Source organism: Montipora capricornis, chromosome 12 (genome assembly GCF_036669925.1).
Source record: "Montipora capricornis isolate CH-2021 chromosome 12, ASM3666992v2, whole genome shotgun sequence".
Lineage (NCBI taxonomy): Eukaryota > Metazoa > Cnidaria > Anthozoa > Scleractinia > Acroporidae > Montipora > Montipora capricornis.
In genome coordinates, this window is record NC_090894.1 from 38,777,438 (window position 1) to 38,792,613 (window position 15,176).

The 15,176-nt window shown below is 37.7% G+C and overlaps 2 protein-coding genes across 2 annotated transcripts in view; one reads left to right on the forward strand and one right to left on the reverse strand.

Annotated features, from left to right (window-relative positions):
• Window positions 1-10,172, forward strand: part of LOC138025189 (deubiquitinase DESI2-like) — a 12,496-nt gene extending 2,324 nt beyond the window's left edge. The window contains exons 3-7 of the mRNA XM_068872383.1: window positions 1,718-1,811; window positions 3,142-3,249; window positions 3,687-3,720; window positions 5,252-5,405; window positions 5,691-10,172. Of these exons, the coding sequence (XP_068728484.1) occupies window positions 1,718-1,811; window positions 3,142-3,249; window positions 3,687-3,720; window positions 5,252-5,405; window positions 5,691-5,746 (446 nt within the window). The 3' untranslated portion in view covers window positions 5,747-10,172. The remainder of the gene's footprint in view (window positions 1-1,717; window positions 1,812-3,141; window positions 3,250-3,686; window positions 3,721-5,251; window positions 5,406-5,690) is intronic.
• Window positions 9,238-14,047, reverse strand: LOC138025187 (coiled-coil domain-containing protein 97-like). Its single transcript, XM_068872381.1, has 2 exons — window positions 13,134-14,047; window positions 9,238-11,066 (listed from the first exon to the last, which is right to left on the reverse strand). The coding sequence occupies exons 1-2, from the start codon at window positions 13,750-13,752 to the stop codon at window positions 10,858-10,860; spliced, it is 828 nt and encodes a 275-aa protein (XP_068728482.1). The 5' UTR covers window positions 13,753-14,047; the 3' UTR covers window positions 9,238-10,857.
• Window positions 14,048-15,176: the final 1,129 nt, after the last annotated feature.

Genomic DNA, 15,176 nt, shown 5'->3' on the forward strand with positions numbered 1-15,176 from the left:
GCCATGGCATTGTGGGTAGCTTCCTTCCTGGGTGGGTGGTTATTTTCCAGATCCGACGCGATTTGAGCCATTTTTCAATTTCTCAGTTGTCAACGGTTATAATAAAATCCCAAGGCCGGAGACTACATGTAACTTCTCAGGAGCCACCAATTTGAGTCAAATATTCCCCGATAAAATGTTTCCATGGTCATAATTCCACATCAGAATCAATGGGCAACCCACCATCAATGCAAGAGCCCATTTCCACTACAATGTACATGTAGTAGGGCTAACACTCACATGGTTCATATGGGGTAAAACACTGGTACTTCACAGTACACTCTAACCAGTTAAGTCTGTTCAAATATATAAGTGCTACACGGGCAACGTTTGCAAAAACGTAATCCTTCCTTGTACTTGTACAAGTTCATTGCCGTGACTTTAACATCTTCAGTTCCCATGGCTTGGTCCCGTCTGACCTTGTAGCTCAGTCGGTAGAGCAGCAATGATCTAACCCGAAGGTCGTGGGTTCAATTCCCATCCTGGTGAGAGTTTTTCTCTGTCCTTGTGTGGGCCCATTTTCATTAGTAGGGCTAACACTCACATGGTTCATATGGGGTAAAAAACTGGCACTTCACATTACACTCTACTCAGTTAAGCCATGTGCAAACTGAGCTTGGGGTGCCTGTGACCCCATGGGCCTTGGTGTTAAGGACGGTGCCTACTATTGTTATTGCGCATATGTTCTGCGCATCTTGAGATACTCGGATTTCCTTTCGGTGATGCTTACTAATACAGGGATGTTTTTGCGCGGTTTAAAACTATCCGGAGAAAGTAGATCTTAGTAACTACTCTTGGTATCCAAAAAGAAAAATGGGGGTAACCATGCATTTTTGAGAGATAATTAAGCTTCAATTTGAGAAAGAACGCCATACATTGCTTTGTATTGTAAAGCTTTTCACAAACATTATTCATGAATTATCTTTGAAAAATGCGTGGTTACTCCCAATTTTCTTTTTGGATTTTAATAACACTTGTTAAGATCTACATTTTCTGCATAGTCACACACTGGGGCAAAAATATTGTTAATTAGTAGGCACCGTCCTTAAGCTTAACCCAAATAAATTGCACAGGTTTCAGTCAATTCACACAATTAATGCTTTAATTTATAGCTTGTAGCTGCACAATTGCATGTGAGAATTACTAATTATGAAGTAATGATGGAAAATCCGGCAGCTACAGGGTGTATGTTTGTTATTCTAAATGATTTGTATCCACTATTTTGAGAAAAAAAGAAAAGAAATTCTCAAAAGGAACACACTTGTTCCATTCCATATTTTGAATTGAGGAAATTTGTTCTGTTCCTTTAAGTCGAAAATTCTTCCCGATGTTTCCATGCAAAAGGAAAGCGCCCAGGATGTCTTTCATGAAATGTTATTGTCTCAAAGGAACTGTGATTTTTCTTAAGTGTGTTTTCCCTAAGAGTCGCAAAATTCCTGAGGGCTTCTTTTGTTGAGTCAAAACTCCAGGGAAAACAAAAATTATTCTTACTTTTTTTTCCCCTGAACGGCCAGACTTTAGCAAGTACTTTTGCATTCTGGTTAAAAACAAACAAGTTCATCACCTGTCTCAGTGTTAAATTATTGCTTTATTTTATTTTATTTTATTTTAAAATTATTTTTAGTGGAAGCCAGACTTGTACGTGTAGCATCACCATTTTATTTCCTTTGTCCTGCAGAATATGCATTTGGTGGCCATCCATACAACTGGTCAGGTATCTTTGATATGAGTCCAAAATCTGTGGACACTCTAGGAGACGATTTTAAATTCAGGTTTGTTCTTTCATTTAACAATGCAGTAATCATCCCTATGTATAACAGCAGGGAATGTGGTTCCTCGTTACTGTAGCATATGGACCAATGTTGATGAAATCTGGTTGTCATGTGGGTTGAGTTTGATGATACTTCACTCTTATCTGAGGAGTATATCTGCAAGTATAGCCGAGGTTTCCAAACCAAACTTAATCTACATGTTCCAGCAGTTGGCAAAATCCCTTTTTGACTTGTGGCTGTTTCTGCTTAGGTGGCCTCATACACCACAAGCCTCTTTAGAGACATCACCGCCAAGCCAGCCACTTCTGCTGGAGAGAACAGGACAGCCACAACACCGGGGACTTTATCCCCTACTCTTCTCGAATAGAGCTTGGGTTCTTTAATATCCCACACGGAACTTACATGTACATGTATGAACATAGAAGATATTTATGAGATGGGACCTACGGTTTATAGTCCTTATCTGAGAAGACTTGAAAGTCTAACCACTTGCAGATGAAATTACAAAGGCAGCACTTTCTCCTCAGTTATTTTAAGATCCTGAGTGTTGATCCGGCCGGGGTTCGAATCGGCGACATCCCGTGTGACAGCCCGACACTCAACCCACTTAGCCACCGGTGCGCAGTCAGACTTGTACATGTAGCATCACCATGTCAAATTTAAGTTAACTTTTTATCATCAATTATTTGATTTTTGATTGAACAGTGCTTATTTTTTTTATTGTGGAATATGAAGAGACAAAATTAATCTTGTGTGGTGTAAGTCACTGTTATGACAAAAATTCACTTTCCGTTCAATGTGATCTTCTGAAAGGAGGCGGAACGGTTTCTATCGAAAGATTGTCACTGGTGTGTTGCAATTCTTAAACTAGGTCACTGAGCCACAACTCTTTTGGCCCAGGAGTCAGTCAGCAGCATTAACTGCATATCCTTGGCTATTGAACTTACACTGTAAAGGGACTTTGACCATAAACTTGAGTTCATACTAATCTTTAAATAAGCAATTCTGGGCCCTGTTGTTCGAAAGCTGACTTAATCCAGGATGAATGTAAACTTTTGTTTCATGTTTTCAACTTTTTGGTGAAAGTTTGTTTTGCTTATTTTTGTTTTGAAAGATTGCCTTCTTGCAATGTAAAGTTTTGCCGAATATCAGCGTTTAACAGCATTTGAGAGTAAAGAATCAAATAAACTCCTTGGTTAATTTTTAATCTGGGATTAGCGTTAATCAGCTTTTGAACAACTGGGCCCTGTTCCACGTACTAGTGTATAGTGTATTAAGATGATATTGCATGTCATCTTTGAAGTAACAGTGTAAACAATTCTGGTTTTAGAGAAACTCTGGCAATGGGAACAACAAATCTTTCACCGAGTGAAGTGGAAGATCTTGTGAAATCAATGGGGTTAGATTACCAAGGACGATCTTACCATTTAATTGACAAGTATGTACAAAAGCTTAACTTTTTTCAGTCAGGCACCAGTTGAGGCATGGCAGTTGTGCTTTGGTCTGTCTTTGGAAAATACTGAAATTACCTGAAGGTGGTAATTTTTTTGAAGCATGTACATGTATAAGCTTCTGTTTTTAGGACCGTTCAAACATTTTAAAGTGTTGGTGTTGGAATGAGTCACATTTGGCAAAAAACCCTGTCACTTCTAGGCGAGCTCTAAGGAAAACTCAGTTAAAAAATATTCTTAGTTAAATATTATAATATTCTCAAGAGCCTTGAACTCATATTTTGTTTGTTTAGTTGTGAATTTTCTTTTAATTCTGATCATCAATAAAATGTTATGGAAAAAATACATGTAGCAAGGTTATAGTCATCTGTGTGAAACTATGATAATATAAATTGTTTATTATTGTTTATTTTTATTCATTTAGGAACTGTAACCACTTCACATCAGAATTTTGCCAGGTACATTGTAAAGTTAGTTTACAAGTTTGTTGATGGTTTTGTGGACAGATGTTCATCTTTGCTCTGAAACTTGTTTCTTATCACACTGGAGAGTAATAATACAGTTACAGTACTGTAGAACTGTAAGACTGAGCAGACGAATGAATTTTAAAGTGCAGGGAAAAGCACTGTTAATAGCTGGCTGGATAGCTGGTTCAATATTATTGCTTTAATTTGTCAACTTCATCTGTTGCCTTACTTGTGGATCAGGGTATAAATCTGCAAAGTACCTAACCTATACTTTGACACTGATTCCAAAAACCAATATGATTTGATACATGACATGTATTAATAATAATATTGATTGATTTAATTTGCGCACGACCCCACAAGCTATGCATCTTTAAACATTATTGTGTGAAAATAACGTTCTATTATAATTTATTATTTTTTATTATTATTCCAAGGTCTGATTAAGGTTGACAAGGCTTTTTGAGGGCATTTTCCAAGTGCAATAAAATTGTGCCTTTCAACATAATTATGTATTAAGTAGTGCTTGACATGGGAGGCGTGGTGGCCTCATGGTTAATGTGCGTGACTCCAGATCGAGTGGTCCCACTGTGCCTCTCTCCACCCAGGTGTATAAATGGGAACTGGCGAAATGCTGGGGGCAACCCTGCGATGGACTGGCATCCCATCCAGGGGTAAAAAAAATACTCCTAGTTGCTTCATGCCACAGAAACCGGGATAAGCTCCGGCTCTGATGGGCCACTTGGCTCGTAAACAGACTTTCCTTTTTTTTTTAGTGCTTGACATGTTGTTTACTGTGAGTTGTCATCTCATTGGTGTTGAGTTTGCTGGTTGACTCTACTCTGCTCTGAGAAATTTTTCTTTGCCTGCCTGGATACTCCAGTTTTCCCCTCTCCTAAAAAACCAATCTACAAATTGTCATATGAGTTGATTTGTTGCATTTGATTTCTGTACAGTGTCCCCAATTGGGTCATTCCACTTTTTATCCACCACCCCCCTAAAGGATGGCGGGTTTTTGCAAATTATGGGGGCTTTGGATATTTTCTTCAAAGAAGCCGACAAAATTTGGACCCCTCTGACAGTTTTTTAAAAGGTGCAGACAAAATTCTCAACGTTTCGGATTTCATTTTTAAAAGGGTGCCGACAAAAAAAAACCTAAGGATTTAACCATCCTTTGGTTGGGGGGGGGGGGGGGGGGGGTGAGAGTGCGGATAAAAACTGGAACGACCCATTAGGGCCCCAGTGTTGTACAGTGAGTTTGAGATCTGCACTGTAAAATTATGGACCAAGTTTTTTTTCCCATTGATTTATGGCCCAAGCACGAAGCACATGCACCATAAATTAACGGGAAAATACGAGGGGTAATTTTACAGGTCGAACCAAGAAAATGAGGTTAGTAGGATGTTTACATGTATATGTACCTGTACAGTGTACCTTATATCTCTGTGGTAATCAGTCAATACAGTTTGCACTTAAATTGAAATGTTTGGAGTGATATTTGATACCATTGATTTGTTTTTAGGCCCTGTGTAACAAGCCCATTCCTGGTTGGGTAAATAGATTAGCTTCTGTCAGTTCATATTTCCCGTTCCTGTTAAAGTGTATTCCAAGAGAGTGGATGACGCCTGAGGCTTACTCGCAGAGCACTCCGCATTATGTTTCTCATCCCTTCCATGGTAACAATAATAATAATAATACATGTAGTTATTTTTGAAACAGTCAGGTACATGTACTTACATGTACAATACAGATCATCATGGCAAAAAGGTGTTACATGTATATTTTGTGAATTTTCCATGAAGATTGTTGTACTAGAATGAGGCTAACCACAAGACAAGACAAGAGGCCAACTGAAGTCGAAGGCAACCTGAAGGCTCCTTTTTCTTTAGCTTCTGCCGTAACTTACAGGGGTGTTAGGGTGGGCGTCACCCCAATCCTAAATGTACTTTTGTGTTTTCTAGACTTCTCCAGACAACCAGATGATGAACCTGACAGAAGTGAGCACAAATACAGCTGACATCATGTTGATAATGGTGAACACAGTGAAAAAATTACGCATTCCGTAAAGAAATAGTTCATTAACCTACGTGTAAAATAGCCTTTGCACTATAGAGTTTGTGATTTCTACAATCATGTACTTCCTGGTAAAAAGTATGAAGGCTGTCTTTTTCCACATTTTACCCAATCTTTTCATGGCGGACATCTAGTTAACCCATTGACTCCCAGGGGTTCCCCAACAATGAGTAAAATTGTCTGGTGCTAGACAGAGTGAAATTCTAAGTCTGGCGGTTTGGGTGTCAAAGGGCTAAATTCTTAAAATTATTTCAAAAGTGCTCAAAGTCATTTATAATTTTATAGGCACTCCTTCTTGAACAACTGATAGCCCTGGATATTTTTTACATTGTAATTGTTTGTTTCATATTTTATTTTTATGTTTATTCTGTTTTTTGCTTCATTAGAACTCTATTTAGCTCTGCAGCATTGTTTTGATGAATTGTCACAATTTAATATTTATTTTCAATTAACTGGTTCATTGCTAATTATTACAAAGAAATTTTTGCAAGCACCCTTTGAAATGTGGTGCACAATTCAAGCTCTATTTAAGCCATTGAATTCAATGAATTTATAGTAATACAAGAATTTCCTTTTCCAGCATGGCTGGCAAAATGTTAATTATTGATCTTTAGACTTTGTAGGATAGACCATCAAAATGAATTTTATGCATATAGTGGCATATTTTCTAGGTGGCAGACAAGGAGAGCTTTGAAATTTTGATTTAATGGACAAAAATTATTTTTATTTAAAATTAGCATATTCAGAAATGTTATTTGACATTTGTAAATATCATTGTCTGTATTTTCAACCATAGAGATTTCAACTGAAGTTAGAATGTTACAATGTTGTACTCACATTTCTGAAAATTTCAACAGTTTGTTTAATTTAAACTCTTATTTTTTACCACAGTTTACCAGGATTGTTAAATTTAAAGGGGCTAGGTCACGCTATTTTAGGTAATTTTGTTTAATTTTGTTAATTATGAGCGCTAAACGTCAAATTGGCAGAGCAAGAGTCTTTCATTTGCAAAATCACGGCAACATAACAACTGAGAATGATTTTCAAGCTTTGTAAATGACATTTTGATATAGACTGATATAAATTTGAAAAAAGGTGGGCCGACGTTTTTCAAATTTACCCAAATTCAATCCATTTCAATCCTCTCCAGTTTTGTCCATCCATGTCCCTTCTTGGCTTCCCTGTGTTTTGTTAGAGTTCTTCTATAGTTTTGAACAGTTATTTTGATATTTTAGTTAATTCTATGACCATTCGATCAGTGCTGAATATGCCTAAAAGAGCGTGACCTAGCCCCTTTAATACAGATCAACACACAAGTTCTTTTGTTGTTACTAACATTCCAAAGTTGGATACACTGCAGGGCTTGAAATTAACGTTTCTGCTCAGGTGCCAGCTGGCGACTAATGGGAAAAATTTGGTTGCCAGATCATAAATTTTGGTCGCCAAGTTATTTTAAAATAATATATGACTTACGTGAGAACAGGATATAAATGTTACTTTACATGCAAGAAAAGTCAAAATTATTAAATAGAAAAAAAAAAACATCACAAGAAAGACCTGTAAAGCCATTGTTGTTTTCGGCTTTGTTGTTTAATAGTTTGGTGATAGTTTTTAAATGGAGCGAAGCACAGTCCATGTTTTCCATAGCAAGGCAAACATGGGTCCTTTATCCTTGCTTTTCACCTCTTAAAAACGTAGTTCTTTATTGTCCTACAGTTTGCATTGCAAACAACTTACCTTTACATTTGCACGGCCCAGGCCCCCTCTTGTACCAGTCTTCGACCGGAATAAAATAAAAAGAGCGGCTCGTATATGGTTTCAGTAGCATCTAGAATCAGAGGAACTTGGTTTCTTAACGTACTTTTCTACCGACATTTATCACCATTATTTTATTAATCACCTTGTGCAGGTGTTCGCTTTCTAACGGAGGAGGCAGGTTCTCCAACCCTCTTTACGTTAAGGGTACAGGTTGCTTTTTGCACAGGCGGGCCAGAGTCGGAAGGTAAACCATTATAAGGATTTGTATGGGAATCTTGATAACAAACTGAAAAAATATTTACCTGCAAAAGTTCTCAATAAAAAAGCCGTACTTTATTGTCGTGGTAAATTTCTCACTTTTTGTGTGGTTATTTGCCTGATTGAATGCGATTTAAGTGACTTCTCAAATTCCCAGGTTGTCACTCGTACCTAAATACATGTAAAGGAAAGGCTGAGAACTGTTGTGGGTAAATATCTTTTTAATTTTGTTATCGACATTCCCATACAAATCCTTATAATAATTTGTTTACCTTCCGGCTCTGGGCAGCCTGTGGTTTTTCAAGGTTCCATACAAGTTTCAAACTCATTATGGAATGTCCAGGTTCATTATCGATACATTATCAATGTCAAGCTAGTTCCATGGAGGTCCTTCGGTAATTTGGCTAACTCTACGTTTTCAGCACTCACAACTGATGATAGATTTAAATTTTCAATTAACCTTCTTGCTGAATCTTCGTCTTCGTGTTCTAGCTACCAGTTCTGACCGATTTCATCATATAGATTCAAATACAAAAGCTTGTGTCTACTGTTTATCCCGGTTTATCAGACAAAAAGTGAATCGCCAGCTGGCGACCAGTTCTGAAAATTTAGTTGCCAGCACTCAGTTTTTGGTCGCATTGGTGACCAGTGAGTCGCAATTTCAAGCCCTGCACCGGTGCAAATCAACAATAATGTAGTTAATGACAATGCCTTCATTGTTATGACAAGTTTCTTACTATCATAAAAGATGAAAATGAGACAAAAATGCATTTATGTCCTCATTTCTCTGATCTTATCTATAATTGTACCAAACATTTATGGTTTTGCTTAAAGTGGTACTATGATAAAAAAATCACTTCCTTTTTTCCCCCCAGATTTTGAAAGTGTTTGCTTAACACCTGCCTGGCAAAATTTTGAGCTTTAATTTTTATCCAAAGGCTGTTTACTTTGAGTGTAAGCTTTGGATTTTACAGTCTCCCATTACTCATGTTCAAAACTGACTGAATGGACATCAGATTGGAGTGTTGGATCTAGGGAAAAGTGACATCATTCACTCAATAGCTTAAAATTTCAGTGTGTAAATGCAGTTTATGTGTATTATGTATGCAATACACAAGTTTAAAAATCTGTAAGCGTGAAACTGCATTTTATTAATTAGTTAGTAATGGCGGACCATTTCAATAGCAAATTTCAGTTAAAATACACAAATGTCTTTTTTAAATTACTTAAGGCTAAAAATTTGGGTCACTTTAGTGTTTACTTAACATAGTTTTAAAATCCAAAAAAACAAGGTTTGATTATTTTTTGATCATAGTACCACTGAAATTCAAAAGAGGAGTTAAAAAGTGGTGGAGGGAACTATGCAATAGTGCTGTAATGCTTATGATGTATGGTGCATATCAGTACTCAGCATCAACCTTCTTTTTATTATAATTTTATTTCTTGTATGATGTGCACAAAGGTTGTGGTAAGGACTGACAAAGACTAAATTTTATGGGAAGTTGCACATGCAACAGGCCATCATTCTGAATCATTCATTCATAAAGATTAATAACATTATTTTTATGTAATGGTCGTTTCAAGTTTAAATTAAGTGGTTGTTTATAACGTCAGCAAATGAATTACTGTAGTGCGGGCGATTAAGTGTTCTAAACAAAGACTTACGCAAATTGAGTCTGACTGTGTGTTCAACTTTGGCTTCCTCTCACAAATGAAAGCATTTGGCAGATTAGACAGTCAAGCTTTCCCTGACATTTTTTCAAAACGGAGAACTGATTCAAAAGCTCGGGGTTTGAAATTCCGTGGCAACCTTTCACATGTGCACCGACAGCGGAGGCTCTGTGTTCTTCAGTTCGCTGATGGAGATGACAAGTAGTGAAGCCGATATAATCTGTATCACACAGATCACATTTAAATTGATAAATGACGGGTGCTTTCCTCTCCCGATTTTAAGCTGCTCGCCAATTTTTGGACTTGTGAATACTGATTTGTATTGGGTTGCCAAGACTTGACACAAGCATTACATTTATCACTTGAAAATGAAGTCAAGATGACTTCGAAATGCCGTGTATGTACCGGTATTTCAAAAAGTTAACTACTTCGTAAGAGGCCATTTCTGAGTGCATGTCTGCCTTCTCTTCAAAGTGAGTCTATGTGTGAAGTTTTTGTGATGGAAATAAGTTCTACTTCACATGTGAATGAAAACTCATTTTCATAACAAAAACTGTGCACTTAGACTCAGTTTGAAGACGAGACAGGCATGATCACACAAATGGCCTATTTATTTTGTACTTGGAAAATATCCTGTTACAACTTTCTCATTGAGTTCAAGAAGCATTAATTTAGAACAAAAATAATTTGTTTGTTTTGTCCCAAGTATTGCTAATTTTTGCTACGCGTACAATTTTATGAAACCTAATGGGCCATTTCCGAGTTGCTGTTTGTCTCCGTTTCGAAGTGAGTCTTGGTGCTAAACTATTGTAAGGGAAATGAGTTTGATTTACATAAGAATATGCAACTCATTGCCATTTGAATGATTGTGCACCAGGACCCACTTTGAAACTGAGGCATGCAGCAACTCGGAAATGGGCTATTGCCTTCAGCATGCTAATGTGCCAATCTGGTACAAGGTTAAAACTTTGGGTTCATTGCTCTAGGCTCCCTGATATCGTTAAATGGGTCAGTTTAGTACTTTTGAAACCAACTAGTACGCCAAGTAATAATAATCTATTCCCCTGGATAAGCCCATTTCACATATTCATTTGGTCGTAAACGAGAACAGGAATGACAGAACAATAGCTTGCATTTCCATTAGCAAAGCTGCAGACAACGTTTTTTTGGAAAAACGGATAATTAATTTTTATCCTCATTTGCACTTTAGGCCAGGTAGCTCAGTACACTGCTGTAAAATGATGGGATGGTTTAAAGAGATTTTAGCTCAGTGTGTTACAGCTTTTCACTCTTCTTGTGACAAGAACGTGCTCTCTGAGCCTCCTGACAAGTCACTTTTCTTCCGCTATGACTACCAGTGAGTTACCTTTAGTCTTCACTGTCAAAGTACTGTTCCTCTTCATCTCTCTCTCGTATTTTCAGGTCATCATACTCAGTGTTAGCATCCACAGTGCTGTAATCAAACTCCTGTTCTTCACCACGTATGAATTTGTCCTGCATCACACTTAGAAATTCTTCATGTAGCATGAGTTTTTCTTGTTCTGTCGGACAACCCTTGAGAGGGCTTCCTGTCTCAACTAAAAAGGGAAAACACCAACAACTAATTTTGATAAGAACCAATTTCACTGTTGGACATCCTTAACAAGATGTCAACTGGAAATTGGTTCTGCAAGCTTGCTGACTGGATGTTAAGTTTTTCTTTTCTCATCTGGAACACTTGTGGATTTTCTTTAAACTCTTTAAACTCAGTGGTAGCACTGCTTATTACTCATATCACTCAACTAATCTAAATTTATGTGGCCCTGTACAGCATTGTTGAGAACAAGAAGGAGGCTAATTCTAGTTATTAAAAACTGAACTACAGATATCAGATTTCCACCATTTTCATATTGGCTCGCCAGACACAGGTTATCAGTTCATACATGTATACCTACTGTACCTAAATATATGGTCAAGGAATACATCGGCAATAAAGCAAGCTGAAAACACTTTTGCAGTTCTGGGAAAAAAGCCATTTTGGATCGGAATTGACCAAGGCCATGTTACCATTTTGTGCCAAGTAAAATCAACATGGAAGAGTTGTTGATCCTGGAGTTTTTCATAAAACAATTAGGTATTCTACTCAGGCTTGCTGAATATAAAATGATTATAACCAACTCAGTGCTATGCGCCTCGTTGGTTGTCTGTCACTTCATATCCAGTGCGTCCTGGTAGAATAATTGTCAATTAACCCATTCACATCTTAAGTGTGCCCCCTGGCGAGTACAATCGTCTGTCGTTAGTCTCACTCTCAGGTGGCCCAAGGGAAGGCTGAAGACTAAAATTAATCCAATGGAAAATTGAGCAATTTCAGTTTTTAGTGGACAAAAATCTGGTAGCAGCATAATTTTAAGTATTTTACAGTCCTTTTTACATAATTTTTCTTAAAGCTAAAGATATAAATTATTGCCTGGAATAACACCGAAAATAATTTCCCATGGGAACAAGGAAAATTAAATTTCAAAGTTCATAGAAATTGTGCAAACACAGGTAAAATTCCATCATCAGTACTTTCAAGCAGGGATCCACATTCGCAGTCATCCGGTCGTCTCAGATGACAAATAACCCGTCCAGACGAGTATAATAACTCCAAAGGTCGTCCATTAGACGAGTGAAGTTTTAATAAATGTCTTTTCATGAATGCCATCGAATGTTATAATATAGAAATTATGTACTTTTGTTCTGATCGCTTTTCCTTTAATGGAAACTTCCAGAAAATGAGGAATAAACATGCAGCTTTCCTCAGCAATGAAATCTCAAGTTTGGGCGCAATCTTTGACCATGTGGTACTTTCCATGAAACAACTGCAGGCTCAATTTTCATGTATCTCACCGAGTCTCTCACCGATGGCATGGTTGTTGGCAAGTCGTTTAGCTGAGCTCATAATGTGGCGTTCAACTTAGTTACAAGATGTTTCGCCACCTCCGGCAGAAAGGAAAACAAGTGGAGCAGAACCCGCTGCTTACAAACAGGAAAAACACAAAATCTTGGTAGCATATTAAAGGAAGACACTAGACAGGAGCGTCAAAACTTTGGGTCGTTGAATCGTAACTTTGTAAGCTACATTCATGTACGTTTAACCGTAGCAGATATGGGCCACTGTAAATTGGGTTCCCACGGTGCAAATAACAAAATACTCCAGAGTCAAAATTCATAATTTCTGACGAGAGTGTAAAATAAATCGCGAATGCTCAAGTTACAAGTAACTTTATTGACCATCCAGTCTATATTTCCGCATTTTTGCCTGGGCAACCCAAAAGTTGTCCGGGCAAGTACATCATCATAAGACGTACTTGCCTGGCTGATGACTTTGATAAAAAAATGAGTATGGATTCCTGTTCATCAAAGGCAAGTGCTTCTTATGAAGTTCAACAGTTGTTTTTGACGTTTGGCGTTGTTCAGAAGGTGGATAAGTAATTCACAAGGTCAAAATCAATGAGGGTTTGACCAATAGGTAGTTAAAGGACTAGCTGGTACCCACTATCAATGGGAGGGTGGGGGGGGGGGGGGACAGTATAATTTGCGGGATCACATGTGACTTAAGTCAGGTAAAGTGATCCTTATACTTAGGTAACATTTACATAACTACTGTATGTAACAATCACCTTCCTCTTCTGGAGTATCGCTGCCGGATTCACTTTCCTCTTCAGTACAGTTCTCCTGGTCCCTCTGGTATTCAAGTAACCATTCATCCATTTGTTTCTCCTGTCGGCTCATTAAAAGTTCTGACAGGCTGGGGTCATGGCCTATTTCAGCTTTGTCTCTTTCAAATTTTTCTTCCTCGCTCAAATACTGTCCAATATACTGTTCATATAGTAGAGGAGATCGTTTTCGCATTTGCTCCTCGCTGAAATAATCACTATTCTTCATTAATCTTTGAAGGCATTCAAAGCGTCTATTTCGGACCCCCACTTTTTTCTTTTTCGTGTCAAGAGCTTTTTCCACTTCTTTCACCCGAAAGGCTATCTCATAATCGGCAATTAAGTGTTCAAAATTCCCGAGATCGTCCTCTACAAGGTAATTCCCAAATCGCATCAGAAATGATCCAGGGCTTTTATCTAAAATTTTCTGCAAAATAGAAACTTTTTCAGCAGCTGTCAAATCAGGTTCCCCTCTTTGCTGGCTTTTAACGACAGCATCGCTACTTGCAACCCGTAATAGCATGTTTTCCACACAATTTTTCCTTTCTGTAAACGAGGATGCTTTGATCGAGTCAGCAGCCATACTGTTTGATTACCTGGTTCCAAGCCCTCGCGGCAAGCAAACAATATGTTCGTGAATTACACATGTTCGTGTCTTTTTCCAACCCGGCTCAAAGAACAACATTATTTTGCCAGATCAACAACTTAATGTTTCCTTCAGGTACATTTCTTTCATGAGGAAGAAAAAACACAGAAGGTACGGCAAAGTGTTGAGAGTAAATATTCATTGCTTTGAGGCATTTAACAAACAAAATGTGAACGCGGGAAATTTTTCCATTGATTAATAAATGACGAAGAACAGTGATCAATAAATTATGTGTTCCGTCACATGATACTCACAGGATCATGGCGTAACCGGTAAAAATACAAACAAAAAGTATAAACCCACTACAACGAATCACGGGGGAATTTGAAACAGCGAGAGTGAAAATACAGGTATTGTCGTAAAGTGCATTACAAAAGACGAACCGCGACGCAACAACGAAAGAAATGTTCAGAATCCCAGACATTTTAATAATAAACTCTTATACAACATATATTTCACATTTTTGCCAGATTAAATTTCAGGCTGTATACATAGCTTTCCATAATTTTACAAATTTTACAACAGAATTCAACGAGAATAAAATACTTACAATACAAATTATGTCTTTTGTTCATTCGAACGACAAAGAAACTGCCAAGCGATATTGCAATGGATCGATCGGTCGACTGATGGCCAATACCTACTGAATATTTCATAAGACGGTAGACACCACCTACATCAAACCATGTCTCCGACGAAACAATTTGTCAATATGTCTTACAACTTTCTACAATTCAAGTCTTGCGCACCAAAACTAACTTCTAAATCATAAAGCTTGGGTGCATTTATGTACACATAAAGAGCGTTCATTCACGCACTGAACGATAATCGTAAACAATCTGCAAAATTCTACAAATTTCCGTACACGTACGCTAAACATTCTTCATCTTCTTAATTTCTAGGAATCCGATCGACGATCCCACAATAATGGCCAGTTCTTGTAAGAGAAAAAAAAGTTCAGTTCAGCTGTTTACTCTTTGTTCCTTGCGTTTAAAATTAACAGTTGGCTTCCAAGGGTTTTTTTACTGACTCGTATTACGATTTCCGCGCCGTTTCACTTTCTGTTACGCACCAAAGAATAATGGAGCTTCGTCTCGCAGTAATCCTCATCTACCGGCGAAACGAAACGCTTGCAGCCACATTCTATCTTTCTCACTCAATGTAGACATGGTGGATGTTCCAGAAAAATTTGACGCACCGGATATTGTTCGAGTTCGCTTTCTTCCTTTAGAAGGCATCTGCCATGTGGTCGGTTCCACTACGGACAAACTATCGATTGAATCGATGGATTCCTGACTTGACGTCTGGTAATCTGTACAAGAACATGAATGGCCTTTCCTCTGACATCTTATCTTTTTTTT

Excerpts from the sequence above, each read along its gene's own strand:
- LOC138025187 (XM_068872381.1), bottom strand. The coding sequence starts at position 13,752 with ATGGCTGCTGACTCGATCAAAGCATCCTCGTTTACAGAAAGGAAAAAT. Across the intron at positions 11,067-13,133 it reads CGATACTCCAGAAGAGGAAG|TTGAGACAGGAAGCCCTCTC; the intron begins GTGATTGTTACA and ends TTCCCTTTTTAG.